Here is an 18,039-nt window from a genome sequence, read left to right as displayed (position 1 = left end):
AAGAGTCTGGAGACAGAGATCTTAGTTTCTCAGTCGTTAGCCTGTGCTACTTGCTCTCGATAGATAGCACTGGCTTGACCGCTTTATTAGCGTTCGCTAACACTACTGATGAGCGCTACACCGGCTGGAAGGTGACTTCACTGCTGCGCTGACGAGTCGCAGGTAAGCTCGCGTTGGCCTTCGAGGAGGCTGAGGGCAATACAATTATGGCCCCTCCCACTATAAATCAAAATCTGATTGGTTAATTCATCTGTCACTTCCTACATAAACACACACTGCCATGGCCTTCTGTCCCGGCAATGAAGTCCTAACCAGTGAGTGAGCAGCTCTAAACTCTTCTCAGCCTGGAGACAACAAACAAAACAATCTCATTGGATAACTCGATTTTAATGTTTTCAGGACAGTAACCCTTTCATTTCTGAAGCAAATTTGATAGAAAATTAGGCCAAATGAGAAGACAATAATTATAATTAATTATGAAAGAATGAAAGAAATTAAATGTAACATTTGAAATGCTGATATGTTTGGGCCTTCTCTGAAAGCCTAGAAGGCCCTGACGGTTCCCCTCTGTTTACAAGAGAAAAACATATCAAAGGACATAGAAAAACTGGAAAACAGTGTATGTATAATAATAATAATAATAATAATAATAATAATAATAATGGCTTTTTTTCATGAGATACCAGATATATTCCATTCATCTACTTGTCTTTGACTTGTTCAGTATCATGCTAGCTGCATGGAATATATCTGATAGACCACTCAACACCAGCCAATATTATTTAAAGATTTTTATTGGCATAGTAGTGAGTCAAAATAACTTTCATTTCTGCTTTTACCCTGATCGTTCTTTTCATGCTTCCAGCTATCTGTGCACTTGAACTTTTATGGAGTTTTGTAGGGATCACTCCATGCAAATGGGCTGTGTCAGGAACGTGCTTTGCACTTTACAGGCGATCGACAAACACGCACGAGTACGAAGAAAATCAGTGTTTCTGAAACATTTAAAAATCTGGTGGAAAATGTTAGCTTAGTTTGACATGTGCACAACTTTTCTAAAAGATTGTTTTACACTGGGCCTCGGTCATCAAACAAAAATGTTGACTGGTAAACACTAAAGGACGCAGTGTTGACGATATAGTTACTTTTGACACAACTAATGTCATAAATGCTGCTAACAAAGAGTCTCTATTGCACAGCCTGAGAGAATTTCATGTTCTTTCTGAACTCTGTGTGTGTGTGTGTGTGTGTGTGTGTGTGTGTGTGTGTGTGTGTGTGTGTGTGTGTGTTAAATTGCGTCTAGTATAACTATTAGAAGACTTTCCAAAGCACCTGTGTTTGGGGTTTTAGACTAACAAGGTGTTTGATGGTGAATGTGAGGGAGGCGGTACAGGGCTTGAACCCCCACCTTCACTCCTCCTGTGTTAATTACGGAGCTCTGTTGCTCTGGTTCAGACAGTCTATAACAATGTGAGCTTAATTAAGCTGCTGTTCAGGTTCAGTGCTCAGGACATTTCCTTAATTACGGAGGGAGTGTTCAGGCTGGGTCGTACTCTTCGCAGCCTTAATTAGTGCACTGAGCAGTTGCACGGCATCTAAGGCAATTAACACCCACACCGAGTGGCGCCATGACAATTAACAGACAAAACAAAACATGCACGCTCCTCAAAAGCTAATCAGTCGGTCAATCAGACTTGGGACCCTGGCCTGCTTATGATGAGCTGGTGTGTGTGTACCGTGGTTTTCGCTCTAGATGAAAAACATTTTGTCACATTACCTGTTGTGCTTTTATATGGCAAGTTTACCTGATGTTCTCCTCAAGTGTACCGTAGTATTAAAAAAAAAAAAAAAGTGTTGAGCTGGTTAACGTGCTAGCTTAAGGGCAGGATGCTACCTTTTCTTTAGCTTGTTAGCATCTCAGCTTACCGTTAACATGTCGTCACACTTCATGTCCGGAGATTCTCCATCCTCGCTCTTGTTGTAGAACTTGCGGAAGAAGTTGAAGGCCACCACAGTGTAGAGGTAGACTACTACTGCTAGCAAGCCCACTGTCAACACAAGCTACACACACACACACACACACACACACACACACACACACAGTAAAATATGTTACATACTAAATTACAGAATTTGTACTACAGATGGACTCTGAAAAAGGTAACAAGTCCTATATCTAGCTAGCGTCTGTATACAACCCCGATTCCAAAAAAGTTGGGACAAAGTACAAATTGTAAATAAAAACGGAATGCAATAATTTACAAATCTCAAAAACTGATATTGTATTCACAATAGAACATACAGTAGACAACATATCAAATGTCGAAAGTGAGATATTTTGAAATTTCATGCCAAATATTGGCTCATCTGAAATTTCATGACAGCAACACATCTCAAAAAAGTTGGGACAGGGGCAATAAGAGGCTGGAAAAGTTAAAGGTACAAAAAAGGAACAGCTGGAGGACCAAATTGCAACTCATTAGGTCAATTGGCAATAGGTCATTAACATGACTGGGTATAAAAAGAGCATCTTGGAGTGGCAGCGGCTCTCAGAAGTAAAGATGGGAAGAGGATCACCAATCCCCCTAATTCTGCGCCGACAAATAGTGGAGCAATATCAGAAAGGTGTTCGACAGTGTAAAATTGCAAAGAGTTTGAACATATCATCTACAGTGCATAATATCATCAAAAGATTCAGAGAATCTGGAAGAATCTCTGTGCGTAAGGGTCAAGGCCGGAAAACCATACTGGGTGCCCGTGATCTTCGGGCCCTTAGACGGCACTGCATCACATACAGGCATGCTTCTGTATTGGAAATCACAAAATGGGCTCAGGAATATTTCCAGAGAACATTATCTGTGAACACAATTCACCGTGCCATCCGCCGTTGCCAGCTAAAACTCAATAGTTCAAAGAAGAAGCCGTATCTAAACATGATCCAGAAGCGCAGACGTCTTCTCTGGGCCAAGGCTCATTTAAAATGGACTGTGGCAAAGTGGAAAACTGTTCTGTGGTCAGACGAATCAAAATTTGAAGTTCTTTATGGAAATCAGGGACGCCGTGTCATTCGGACTAAAGAGGAGAAGGACGACCCAAGTTGTTATCGGCGCTCAGTTCAGAAGCCTGCATCTCTGATGGTACGGGGTTGCATTAGTGCGTGTGGCATGGGCAGCTTACACATCTGGAAAGACACCATCAATGCTGAAAGGTATATCCAGGTTCTAGAGCAACATATGCTCCCATCCAGACGACGTCTCTTTCAGGGAAGACCTTGCATTTTCCAACATGACAATGCCAAACCACATACTGCATCAATTACAGCATCATGGCTGCGTAGAAGAAGGGTCCGGGTACTGAACTGGCCAGCCTGCAGTCCAGATCTTTCACCCATAGAAAACATTTGGCGCATCATAAAACAGAAGATACGACAAAAAAGACCTAAGACAGTTGAGCAACTAGAATCCTACATTAGACAAGAATGGGTTAACATTCCTATCCCTAAACTTGAGCAACTTGTCTCCTCAGTCCCCAGACGTTTACAGACTGTTGTAAAGAGAAAAGGGGATGTCTCACAGTGGGAAACATGGCCTTGTCCCAACTTTTTTGAGATGTGGTGTTGTCATGAAATTTAAAATCACCTAATTTTTCTCTTTAAATGATACATTTTCTCAGTTTAAACATTTGATATGTCATCTATGTTCTATTCTGAATAAAATATGGAATTTTGAAACTTCCACATCATTGCATTCCATTTTTATTTACAATTTGTACTTTGTCCCAACTTTTTTGGAATCGGGGTTGTATATTACATCGACACAAGTGTTTCGCTGGGAAATACACCACTCATTTTTTCCACACACACTTCATCCAGGACATGGAGAACCAAAACAGTGACATAAACTGTGACTCTATATGTCACTCATGAGGAAATCGATGAATTGTTTTGATAAATTGAATAGTTGTCGTTTGTGAATGTGCCAATAGAATAAAAAGAAAATCACATGTCGGCTTGAAGATATGAAGTTTATTTTCTCGTGTTGAAAAACTTGCAATTTTCATACGAAATACATCGTGGATCTGAGTGACATATTTCCCGATATTTCACTCCGATGACGTCACTCCCAGTATTTTCCCGCTGACTAGACGTGTTGTTAAAAAGCCTAAACTGGTTCAAAATGAAAATTATTTTGATTAATTTGCATATTTTATTTTTCTGTGACTGTGTCCAGATCATATAAAGAACATTACATGGTGGCATGAAGATATGACGTTTATCTTCTCGTGTTGAAAAATATTTCACTCGTTCGCTCTGTTCACGTGTGATGTACTGTACAGTACTGTGAAAAAGTCACATGTAAAGAAATGCAGTCGACCAAAAATGGCTGAAAGAATAATGAAATTAAATGTTTCAACATTAAAAAAAAGCTTACTATAAACAGCAGTAAGCCCTAATAAATAAAATTGGGTGTGAGATGACCCTTTGCTTTAAGAAAACAAAAAAAAAACAACAACAACAGGAGTGTGAGGTCCAGTGAGTGCAGTTTTATGCGGAAATGTCCCAAGATGTAGGTTTTACTGAGCATCTTACAGAACCAGCCACAGTTCTTCTGGACACTTTGGCTGTCTCACTCGCGTCTTCATTTTGCATCAAAACCCAGCAGCCTTCATTATGTTTTCTTTTTTAATTGAAAAGTGCTCTCTTATGGAATATACTGCTCAGAGACAATGATTTTCCCCCCCGTAACACTTAATTTTGTGCTGGAAAACGAACATTTGGAACTTGATAATGTAGAAGTCTCATCTCATCTCATCATCTGTAGCCGCTTTATCCTGTTCTACAGGGTCGCAGGCGAGCTGGAGCCTATCCCAGCTGACTACGGGCGAAAGGCGGGGTACACCCTGGACAAGTCGCCAGGTCATCACAGGGCTGACACATAGACACAGACAACCATTCACACTCACATTCACACCTACGCTCAATTTAGAGTCACCAGTTAACCTAACCTGCATGTCTTTGGACTGTGGGGGAAACCGGAGCACCCGGAGGAAACCCACGCGGACACGGGGAGAACATGCAAACTCCGCACAGAAAGGCCCTCGCCGGCCACGTGGCTCGAACCCGGACCTTCTTGCTGTGAGGCGACAGCGCTAACCACTACACCACCGTGCCGCCTAACGTAGAAGTCATAAAACAGAAATCTATAAAGTTTGTATGAAAAAAATAAATTAGTGTGCCTAAGACTTTTGCACAGTGCTGTGTATACTATGGCTTTCACGGCCACTAGATTTAAGATATTGTAGAGTGAGACCAACTGAGAGAATAACTTCTGGAAGAATGGTGTTCATCGCTCCAGTAAGATATCATCACACCGCTAAAGAATCTGCAATCTTACCAAGATCTCCTGCTTCACTTCATTGCCGTGTTCCTGCCACCGGCATCCTGTATCTGCTCACGTTTTTTAAGATTTAAAATGCTGCCGATTGCCCACATCCCAAAACAGAGTAGTTCCCAGCTTTTCAAATTATGTCCTGCACTTCTTTTAAGCAAATATGATTCAACTCAACCATCCCATCCCATCCCATCCCTCAAGCAAGACAGATTGTTCTCTGTGCCAACAGCTGTGCAGTGGCATGAACTTCGCCTGGCTCTCCAAACAGCTGAGTCACTTCAGCAGGTACTGGATAATAAGTCTACGCTCTACTCTATACCTATACTAACTCCTTTATAACAGGGGTTCAGTTTTAGGATTCGTAGAACTTGGCTAGCTTGTGCTTGCATGAGAAGGTTTCATGTATTTATTTATTCTTCTGACAAATACGGAAGCCGAGAGAGGCCCTTCATATAATCCTTTTTTTTATTCACCTTGTTATCCCAAGATAACGACATAATTAATTCAGGATCTTGAGAAAACAACACAACTAATTCGAGATCTCAAGAAAACAAAACCGTTATTCCGAGATCTTGAGAAAACAAAACAATTATTTCATGATCTCAATCAGGGCTTTGAACCGGTTCAAGGAATGAAAACGAAAACCGGGAACTTTTTCTATTTCACATGGAACAGAAACGAAACCAGAAACTTTATTATTTTTTATGCTCCGGAACAGAAACGCTTATTAAAAATAATGGTAACCGGTTAATACCGGTTTTTATTTCGTTCCTCAAAGTTTCTGTAGCCTACAAATAAAAAAGTCATTCTTCTCCTGCACAAGTTTCTATGACCCGCTGGGGTTCACTTCCTGTGTGACGTTCGCTGACTGAATGGAGAGAGCGGGAAGGTGGACTGCTATCACGTCTCCATGTGATAATAAGTGAGTAAGTGCATTACTGAGTGTCTGAGCAAAGAAGAGCCTGAACGTTGCAACCTCCCTATTGGCTGTTTGTAAAAATGTATCAATTGTTGCCCTTCCCACGGGAATCATCGCGGGCTCGAGAGACGAGACCTGACGAGTTAGTTCGTTGGTAGCAGAACAAAATGTCTGGACACAAATCGGATTTTCAGAAAAGGAAAGAAAATAAACGGAGGGTCGAAAATACAAAAAAGGAGGCAGAAAATGCAAAACGAGTTTTAAGGTAGGACAAATGGTTACTTTTCTGAGGCAGCCCGCCGTGGCTGCCTGCAGGCTTATTTATTATAGCCCATTTAGTTAAAATAGTTGATATAAAATGTTTATAGTTATAGTTATGTGATGGTTGTCCTGATTTAGACTGGTGGTTTTTTTTTGGGGGGGGGGGGGGGGGGGGGGTGTTGCGCGATGTTGCACCCGGGTCCAGATTAGGGCAGAACCGGCCCTGGCTACATTTCAGGTGTAGTTTGTTTTATGTATGTATGTACTTGTATAGATGTGTACTTGGTCTTCCAATATGGCGCCTAACAAAATCTCGCGGCGCGGTGACGTCATGCGGTAGCCCTCTATAGGGCCTGACTAGCCTTTGGTAACACACTAAACGAATTATCTTTCATTTTTGGCACTTTTTCTGTTTGTGTAGATGGGAAGACATACTGAGAATCCAAATCGCCAACATTTGAAATAATAATTGTTTTGAATTATTTCTTGTCTTATTTAATGAAGGTTGTAATAGAATTAGCCTACATTTGGCTTAAGCTGGATGAGACAGAGACATAATTTTATAGCCATTTGTTAAACAGCTGACAGGGAACGTAATTAACCGTTCCGGGAACGAAATTTTTTTTGTTCTAACCGGTTCGGGAACGTCTATTTAATGGTGGAACCCAAAACCGGAAACGTTAAAATTCCGTTTCTGTTCGGAACGAACCAATAGGAAAAAAATTCTGGTTCAAAGCCCTGATCTCAAGTAAACAGCTGAGAAATGGTTCATTCAGGCGCGCCAAGAGACTTGTGATATGCTGACTTTGGGGCTATTTCTCATTCTGTATAGACGCAACTTTGGTCATTAGAATGTCTGGAATAATCGATCACCTAATAAGGCAATATTTTGATCAGGGGTTGACACAGGGACAGATTGCATTAAGTCTTTTAATAAGGGATAATTTCAAAATTAGTCCGCGGCACCTCCGCAGAAGACTGGCCTCCCTCTCTCTCAAGGCATCGTAAAAAGCCATTTCTGCTCTGTTACATGTCTGCCAATTTCTAAGTCTTTGTTGTCTGACCCACAGGGGGCGCAGCTCTGCTAGAAATCTCAGCTGTTTTCTCGAGATCATGAAATAATTGTTTTGTTTTCTCGAGATCTCGAATTAGCTGTGTTGTTTTCTCGACATCCTGAATTAATTATGTCATTATCTCGGGATAACAAGGTGAATAAAAAAAGATTAAATGAAGGGCCTCTCGCGGCTTCCATAGGACAAAGCCTTTAAAGCACTTCTTTTAATTCACTCTCAATAATACACCTGCCAGATGGTGTAAATGTGAAAGTCTCTACATAGCTGTCAAAGCTAAATGTTGCTCAACAAAGATTAAATGATGTTTCTAGCCTAGTAAACTAGACCCACCCGCCTAGTGGCCAAAAATATTTTTGCCTAGCGAGTGGGTCTAGCCTCGTACCATATAAACAAAAACACCCCGGGCATCAAATCGTGCCCGCCAATCACAACGCAAGGTTTTTGTTTGGATTCTTTGGGCGGGCTTTTGCAGGAGTGACGAGAAAGATGCACGACGCTGGAGAAAGCACAACAGGAAAGATGGCTACGGCTAGAGAACAGCGCTCATTTGACTCCGCTTTGGAATCAGTTTTAGAAGAATTAGACTTGGAGTTTTCGTTGAAACATGAGCAGGAAGAGGCTCTCCGCTCATTCCTTTTCAAGAAGGACGTTTTCGCTGTTTTGCCGACCGGCTATGGCAAAAGTCTGATCTACCAGCTGGCTCCGCTCGTAGCCAAAAGGATGGGGCTAGTTTGTGCAGTACGAAGAATTAATAAACAGCTTTGAAACATTACTTTTTGATTGTTTCTTATTTTCCCGTTATTTTAAATTTAAGGGAAATTATTTCACCAAACACCACTAAATAAAAACTCTCAAAAACAGTTTAAGCAAACCCTTGAAAAACACTTGGAAAAAAAAATGTGTATGTGGTACAGACTCCAAACTTGTGGTCATTATCTCCAAACTTCTTAATATCTAGAACCTGTTTATTAATTAATACGCATTTTGAAAAATTATTTATTTCAAGGCCTCCCCCACTGCTTTCTGTCACTCTGACTACGTCACAGTCACTGTTGCGCTGATTGGTCAGAGCGTTGGCCTATACGCACAGAGACAGTTTGAAAGACAGCGGTTTGGTTCCTCCTACCCCCGTCGGAAATGTCTACGGATCGAGGCCAGACTAAATATTCACATTTAGTCTGGCTTGCTAGGCTATGATGTTTCATGAATGATTAAACATTAAACGATGATTAAACTGTGCGAATCACTTTGTTTCGCAACAAACCGTAGGAATGAACCAAAATTGTGAGTGAGAATATTAAAGGGTGGGAAAACTTCCTGTACATCGTGGCTGCCTCAATTACAAGCAGGAGGGGTAAAATCAGAAAGCGTTTGTGTAGTTTAGCATTCAGAAAAGTCTGAGCATAACACAAAGGTTTTCATTGCAAATGATATTAGAATTTCTTAGCATTTGGTTTGGCGGCACGGTGGTGTAGTGGTTAGCGCTGTCGCCTCACAGCAAGAAGGTCCAGGTTCGAGCCCCGGGGCCGGCGAGGGCCTTTCTGTGCGGAGTTTGCATGTTCTCCCCGTGTCCACGTGGGTTTCCTCCGGGTGCTCCGGTTTCCCCCCCAGTCCAAAGACATGCAGGTTAGGTTAACTGGTGACTCTAAATTGAGCGTAGGTGTGAATGTGAGTGTGAATGGTTGTCTGTGTCTATGTGTCAGCCCTGTGATGACCTGGCGACTTGTCCAGGGTGTACCCCGCTTTTCACCCGTAGTCAGCTGGGATAGGCTCCAGCTTGCCTGTGACCCTGCACAGGATAAGCGGTTATGGATGAATGGATGGAGTATTTGATTTGTCCTCCTTTTTGTTTTAATGACCGCATTCTCTCAAGCTAACACCGACTACACAAGTTTATATAAAACCTGATGATTCATGTTACATCAGCATGTTGTCTGAACACTTCCTTTAATGGAAGGAATAAGACTCTCAAAATCTGACCAAAGGAGTGGCCAATATCACACATTTGTTGTTTTTTTTTTTTTTTGTACTTTACAGTATTTTTATAGAAAGAGCGTAAACAACATACAGCATACATAAAAACATAGAACAAACAGTTGGTCGCCTACACATATACATACATACGTTACTGATGGGGATACAAGTCAGTTCTTACAGTAATGGCTCAGTGAACATCTCTTGTGGTCACAAATATACGGTAATCCATTTTTCCCAGTATTGCCAACACTTATCCATCCGTAGATTTAGCGAAAAGGTCCTCCTTTCCATATTTTGAATATTAGTCACAATATCTATCCAGTCTGTCTCTGTTGGAGGTGTGGCCTGCAACTATTTTCGGGTTACAGCTTTCTTGCCGGCTGCTAATAATGTTTTTAAAAGATAATTTGTTTCTCGCGTCAGTAAATGGGGTGCAATATTGCCCAAATAGATTGTAGAGAAAGAGCAGTAAATTTCATCACCAAAAATATTTTGTATTACCCGAATAACCTCTTGCCAGTATGGCTGGATAGCTGGGCAGCTCCAAAATGGATGGAAATGGTCTGCTAGCTGTTCTCCACAGTTCCGCCAACATAGACCTCTGTCCGTCTCCCCTGTCTGCACACATTTTAACTTAGGAGTTATGAAATATCTACTCAGATTCCGCCAGCAAAAATCTCTCCAAGGACCAGAACTAGTGTTAGTTGACTGTACTGAGCACATATTCAGCCACTCTTCTTCTGTGATGACTGTTCCAGATTCTTTCTCCCATTTTAATCTAACCTTATCAGCTGAGTGTTTCTTATTAGCTCGAATACGGGAGTAAAGTGTTGAAACAAGTTTCTTATTGTCCTTATTTTTGTACGTCAATAAATATGTCAATTAGGTTGGTCTCACATTCCTCTGTTGGTGTTATCTCATCATTAAAATAAGTCCTGATCTGAAGATACCTAAAGAAATCCAATTTTTCTAACCCATATGTATCTGAGATTTTCTGAAAACTATCAAATTCTCCCTTTGATGAAATTGAGCAGGAGGAAGTGATTCCCCTTCTATACCAATGTTTAAACCTCCCGTCGATCCTTGCGGGCTTGAATTCGGGGTCAAAAGCAACCCATCTCAGCAGTTTAGACTGTCTTTCAAGCAGCGTTGATTTACATTCCTTAAACCAAATTCGACGGCAAACTTTAGACCACTGATTCAGGCCACTGGAATGCTGCTCATACAGCATTTTACTACCCAGTATACACTACCGTTCAAAAGTTTGGGGTCACTTTGAAATGTCCTTATTTTTGAAAGAAAAGCACTGTTCTTTTCAATGAAGATCACTTTAAACTAATCAGAAATCCACTCTATACATTGCTAATGTGGTAAATGACTATTCTAGCTGCAAATGTCTGGTTTTTGGTGCAATATCTCCATAGGTGTATAGAGGCCCATTTCCAGCAACTATCACTCCAGTGTTCTAATGGTACAATGTGTTTGCTCATTGCCTCAGAAGGCTAATGGATGATTAGAAAACCCTTGTACAATCATGTTAGCACAGCTGAAAACAGTTGAGCTCTTTAGAGAAGCTATAAAACTGACCTTCCTTTGAGCAGATTGAGTTTCTGGAGCATCACATTTGTGGGGTCGATTAAATGCTCAAAATGGCCAGAAAAATGTCTCGACTATATTTTCTATTCATTTTACAACTTATGGTGGTAAATAAAAGTGTGACTTTTCATGGAAAACACAAAATTGTCTGGGTGACCCCAAACTTTTGAACAGTAGTGTAGGTTCATTTTTATTGTTTCTATCCTATTGTGCATGTCTAAGGGCGGCTGAGACCATCTGTCAATATCTGACTTGATGTTTTTACTTATGGGACCAGAGTTGCTTTCATAGATTTTGGATAGATCTTTGGGTATTCGAATCCCCAGGTACTTAATTTCCGATGAGTTCCATTTGAAATCAAATTTATTTAGCATGCCTTTCTGAAGAATGTAGTTATAGCTTAAAATTTGGGTTTTTTGCACATTTAATTTATATCCAGAATAGGTTCCAAAGTCTTTTAGTGTAGACATCAACCTAGGGATGCTAACCTCTGGTGCTGTTATAAGCAGTAACACGTCATCCGCATATAGACAAACCTTTTGCTCCAAGCCTCTGACTGTTATTCCTGTGAGTGATCTCCGTTAATTTTTATTCTGGCATCTGGAGAGAGGTATAGTGTTTTAAAACATCTAATCGAGTCATCTTTAAATCCAAATCTTCTCAGCGTCAGATATAGGTACTCCCAGCGAACCGAGTCAAACGCCTTTTCGGCATCTAGACTGAGTGCTACAGCTCTGTTAGTCACATGATCAAGTACATGCAGCACCCGTCTAATATTGTCTTGCGTCTGTCTATCACGCACAAAGCCTGTTTGATCTGGATCCTCAAGTTCTGGTATTATAATGTTCAAGTCTTTTAGCCAGTATTGACGCGTACAACTTATAATCAATATTCAGAACAGAAATTGGTCTACCGTAAAATACCAAATAATAGCCGAGTTCCAATTAACCGCCGAGTTCCCTTTAACGGCCGGGTGTACGCGTGTGTTGTGACAAATAAAGGTCGGTTCCGAATACTCGCCGGGGTCTAAAAAAAAAAAGCGTCCGAACGTTCTATCTAGAATCTTGAGGCCCAGCACTTTTCTGGTTTTCTGGTGTTTAAACGATTTTGCATTGCATAGTTTTCTACCGAAACAATATGAATGAATGAATGAATGAATGAATGAATGAAAAATGAAATTATTTCTATAATACTGTTTACAACATTTTGTTACGTGATAATAAACATGCCATTTCAATGTTATAATCTTGGTCTACCGTAATATTTCTTGAGGAATGCAACTCCGTAACTTCTGACAGATGTCTTAGCCATGGGTGTGTGGGATATCACTTACGTCATCGAATGAGGAATACCCCTTTGGGTATACCCAACGAAAGCCAGCGTGTGTGGTGACATTGAGGACTGCGGGTTTCCAAGGTTGGACTGCTGCTTCTGTTAAACGACCTAAATTGCCGAATGCATGCGTCAAAGCACACACTGAGTTTTATTAAAGACCTTATACCATTTCACTTGCCCTTACCCATTCGGATCTGGAAGACGCTTTACAAAAAAGGTGAGAGCGTTCTAACATGCATTTCAGTCTGCTCGCGGCCAATCTAATCCAAGGGGCCTTTTCAACAAGTAATCTGTCGTGCAAGTTGGGCAGAAGCACGCGTCAGGCAGGCAACATGTAGGCCTACAAGTCAGTAACCTATTCAACTAACTTTCATCCGAACTTTAAGTTTTCTACGGGGTCGAGCCACCGTACCAACTCACTCGGGGAATAGGCTCATATCCGCCAAATAGGGAGACGTCTTGGAGAGAAACGTGAGAATGCAAGATGACAGTATGTAGCCACTGCAGGTCACTTATTTTTCAGCATAAGAAAAAACCCTTTGGTTTGACACTTCGCACCCTAATTATGTTGCTTCAACGTCGCGCCCTGCGTGCAATTTCAGATTGACAGACATCGCGAAGCGCAAAGGGTGGAGGCTGCATGGGTGAGGGTGATAGCAAGTGACCATAACTTTGCAGAGTAATTAAATCACAGTGCTGCGCACAGACAATGGTGTGGTTTCTTGATTATTTTGTAAAGCATGCACTTAACTAGTCATTAACAGGAAAAGGTGTGTGATTTATCCTTTATCCACCCCGACTGTGCCATGCGAAGATGCATTCTGCGTCTTCAAAATTCCCCGAAGTCGGCACCGTGCTATCTGTAATCTAACTCTAAACAAACTGTAAGTTATACTGGTTAAAAGTAGGCCTATCTGAGAATGATTTTTCCCCGTTTTGAGGTAGATTTTGGGGAAGGTGTTTGTGAAGAAGGAATTAATCGCCTGTTCCAAATAGCCGCCTAGTCTCTTATACGCGCCGGGTCTCTTACGTGATTGAGACAAATAATAGCCCGGGCTATTATTTGGTATTTTACGGTATATGCACTACACTCTTTTTTTTTTATCCTTCCCCTCCTTATGAATAACTGAAATTATTGCTTCCCTCCATCTTCTTGGTGCATCGCCTTCTTTAAGTGTGCAGTTAAAGCAGTCCAAGAGTATGGGCACTATTTGCTCTTTAAAAGCCTTATACTGTACCATTCGGCCGGAGAGCCGTCCGTTCCTGGCGCTTTATTGGCCTTCAACTTAGAAATTGCCTTTTCTATTTCCTCCTTTGTGATATCTGCCGATAGGGCTTTATTCTGTTCTTCACCTATGGAGGGTAAGTCTAGTGATTCTAGAAATGTATTTATTTCCTGAGAGCTAGTTGTATTTGGTTCTCTATATAATTTTCTGTAATAGTTCTCAAAAATGTGTTGTATGTCCTCTAATTTACGGCACACTTTTTTAGTTCTAGGGTCTTTAATTTCAAACATGTTGCTTCCTTCGCCTCCATGACAGGAGTTTCAGGGCCCTAGGGCCATTCTCATAATATCTCTGCTTAACAAACTTGGCTTTTTTCTCTAATTCCGTCTCATAGAGTCCATTTAATTCCTTTTTGATAGTGTTGATTTTATTTAGAGTGTGGGGATCTTTCCCTTCAACATGTTCCCTCTCTAAGGGCGTATTCACACCTACGTTGTTTGGTCCGGACCAAACGAACCAAATTTCCCTTGGTCCGGACCTTTTGGGTTGGTCTGAATACAAACCACCGAACTCTGGTCCGGACCAAACAAGCGGACCGAGCTGCAAGGTCGGACTCGGTCCAGATCAAAGGAACCCTGGCGCGGATCTTTTGGAGGTGTGAAAGCAGACCGGGCCTAATCTGACAGTTTTGCTTTTTTTTGTACCTCAGGAGCTTCCGTCGTTTGTCGAGCATTATAGGAAACAGAGTCTTGACACTCCACCGCAAAGCGCAAACACTGTTTCGGTTGTCAAGGGAACCTTACAACAGTCGTTCAGTCATTCAGACCAGTGGTAGGCTAGACTACAGAGTACAAAAAATGAGTAGGGGGCAAACGTGGGCCGAGGAAGAAACGCGTCCCCTTGTGGATATATGGGCAGATGTCCACATATCTGAGCTTTTGGAGAGAACACACAAAAATGCCGACGTGTTTGCTGTATTCAGTGAGAAAATGAAGGAGAAGGGGTTCACGCGCTCCCCAGAACAATGTCGGCTAAAAGTGAAGAAACTCCGTCAGACCTACATTAAAATCAGGGACATTCTTTCAAAAAGTGGCGGTACTAGTGACGCAAAAAAGAAATTCATCTATTACGATGGATAAGGCGAATATCCCGACACATACCTCCTCCGTCTTGCGCGAAGAGCCAGAACTGTCACAACATGACGTGCGCTCATCAGCGCTAGCTATCCTCCGTAGCCGCCTTGCCCTTTGAAGTCGTCGTTGATAAATGACTTGTACAACAGCATAGTAATCGCACAATTGTGAAAACAGTAAAAACAGTAAAAAACATATAGCTTTGATGACATTAAAAAGAATAACAGCACGGAAAGCCTCCATGACTACTTTTGAACTTAACGCTTTGTGTGCGTGTCGTCTCTGACCAATAGCTGAACGACCTCAGGGCGCGTGGCTTCGTTGACAGATTTTGGTCCGCTTACTAAAATGTACAGTGTGAAAGCGAACCGCACCAAAATGAAAAAATAAAAAAACATTTGGTTCGGACCAAAGCAAGTGAACTACCGAACTATCCTGGTCTGAATACACCCTAACACTTTCAAATTTTCTTGTAGATCAGACAGCTTTTTATCTCTTTCCTTGTTCTTATGTGACGTGTAGACAACAAGCTTTCCTCTGATCACTGATTTAACAGCGTCCCACAAAACACTTGGCGACACTTCCCCGTTATTGTTGTTAACCATATAGTCTTTAAATTCCTTCTGTACATAGTTCTTACATGTCTTATCATTTAAGATACTTGTATTAAGGCCCACTTTACACGGGGACGGTCTGAAACAAAAACGCAAAAGTCCGTTTTCGTTCTCACTTTTTTCCGCGTCTACACGACCGTTTTCAAGGAGGAAATCTGCGTCTATATGGTGACGCATAAATGTGTGGAATTCAATTGGATGTTGTAATAGAGTGTGCCGAGTGGATGGAGTAGTCAGTCAGAATGATGAGCAAAACAAGGAAAATTCTTGTACAAAAATAGTTTTCTTTTTATTCTTAAGCCGGCAGTTAACACAAACAGGACAAAAAAAAAACTGATGACAAAACCAAACAAAAAAAAAAATTCTGGGACAAAATGCCCACGCAAGCTAGGCTACTCTGGCATTACTCACACAGAGCTCAAGTCATGCGTCCTCTCCCTACCGAGGCCACCACCCCCGAATGAACAGTGCAGCGCATATTTAAAAGACTACGGCACAGTCTTAACACAATTAAAATCAATCAACACATCTAGACAGATTTTAACAGTTCTAAACATTTTCACTGCATGCATTACACTCCTACAACAATGTGCAGACCTTAAATATTACAACAAACACTTACGTAAGATTTTTAGACCATTTCTCTCCGCTCTAATGAGCTGCTTTCCCGCGCATCGCGGAAGAAACCTTGAAAAGCGCTTTCAGACCTGCATTCTGGTTTGGTCCCGCACCCGGAAGACTACAGCAGGTAAATGGCTACAAACATTTCTGGCTGATGTTAGATAAACTCTAGCAGAAAAGGATTCAGATGTTAAACGTGCGCACTTAATTAATCTTTACACGCTATTGTTTATAGTGAAAACTAATAAATGCTTGCGTTGTTTAAACCTGTGTCGCATCTTTTACTATGAACACGTGTACCAAACATTTCAGGTTTACATATCTAAAAGTTGTAACAAATGTACCCGTAACAAAACATACTTGTAAAGCCCCCATTACCAAACCCACAGCAAACATACAACACAGATTGTATTTGGAATGTCTTTGCAACTGTGGTTTAGTCCATTGCACTTGACCATTGAAACATGACCAGCGGGAGGAACCGCTGTTTAGTGACAGACGCATTGCGCTCTGTCACAGATGTGCATGCCAGGCGGTGCTGTGAAAGACCTCCGCTATGTCTGCACGCATGCGCAACGTCTTCCGTCTTGTCTGATCTGCACATCTGCGCCGTGAAAACTTTGACTACTCTGGCTATGGTAAGTAAGAAAGTAAGTAAAAAAGTAAGAGCATACTATACCCGCCTCTGTTCATTAACGGTATATGTGCAGATTCGGTATAGATGTTCGAAGGACTCCTGGACGTTTATTAAAGCTGCCAGAGCAGCTTGAAGGTCCGTTGGATCGATGTAATCAGACATGCTCTTACTTTTTTACTTACTTTCTTACTTCCCGGGCTGGCATGTACAGTACATGACATATGTATGACATAAACGCGTACCCGACGTGAGCAGATCCGAGCAGAGTTTCGCGTATTGGGTAGTTTAGACGGATATGCAACGGGGGCTGTTTTTAACTTATCCACTCTGGAAGGCGTTTTCAATTTTTTCCGTTTTTCAGCCTTGGAAACGCCGTCCCCGTGTAGACGAAAGGCACTTCCGATAAAATATTTAGTCGTTTTTACCCGACAGCGTCCTCGTGTAAACGGGCCCTAAGTCGCCAAAACGTGTTTTTATTGTCTAGGTGCAAGGTTAGATAAACAAGCGAATGGTTAGAGACATCTCGAATCCCTATATTGCATTCCTTGAGTCTGTGTCTGAGTTATATGTAAAAAAAAAAAATAGTCGATTCTTGAGTGCACTCAGTGACTCGCTCAATAAAATGTGTACTGTCTTTCTGTTGGGTGGAGCTCCCTCCATACATCAATCATCCCGAGCTCTGTCAACATATTCTTGATTACTCTAGCATTGGCAGCAGGTCTCTTTAATGCATTAGAGGAGTCTAGCTTACATTGTAGCTGGATATTCCAGTCACCTCCACATATTAAAACCCCAGTGGCTTCAGAAGCAATCAAATCAAATATTTGTCTCGTACAGGAATTATCCTGGCCAGGTGGTATATACGGTACACATTAACTAGTGTAACTTCTTTCTGTTCAAGGAACCCATTAAAGTGCATATTCTGGACCAATTTCATTTTTTTTTTTAATATGAAAGCATGTCCCTTTACACACTCATCCAGAAGGGTAATTTTGCACAAGGCCATCTGTCTACAGCAGAAAAAAATAAAATAACAAAACGCGTCTGGAAAAATCCCAAGGGAGTCTGGAGCCAGATTCGTGACGTTACCTGCAGAAGCACCAGCAGGCTGCGAGAGCTTTGCATGGTTTCAGTGCACAGCCTGTGTAGACCAAGCGCTCCCATTTCTCTCTCACTGTCCGGTCTTTTGGGAAACGATGAGTACTAATCCCATCAAGATTGGTGTTGCTACAGCCTCTTACGATACATCTGTTAACC

At 41.5% G+C, this 18,039-nt stretch overlaps 1 protein-coding gene across 1 annotated transcript in view; it reads right to left on the bottom strand.

Moving 5' to 3' along the window:
- Positions 1–18,039, bottom strand: part of ryr2a (ryanodine receptor 2a (cardiac)) — a 589,347-nt gene that overhangs the window by 25,251 nt on the left and 546,057 nt on the right. Inside the window, exon 102 of the mRNA XM_060940301.1 lies at positions 1,927–2,061. Within this exon, the coding sequence (XP_060796284.1) occupies positions 1,927–2,061 (135 nt within the window). The remainder of the gene's footprint in view (positions 1–1,926; positions 2,062–18,039) is intronic.

The sequence above is a fragment of the Neoarius graeffei genome, chromosome 14 (genome assembly GCF_027579695.1).
Source record: "Neoarius graeffei isolate fNeoGra1 chromosome 14, fNeoGra1.pri, whole genome shotgun sequence".
In the NCBI taxonomy this organism is placed as follows: domain Eukaryota; kingdom Metazoa; phylum Chordata; class Actinopteri; order Siluriformes; family Ariidae; genus Neoarius; species Neoarius graeffei.
This window is presented reverse-complemented; position numbering and strand designations above follow the sequence as displayed.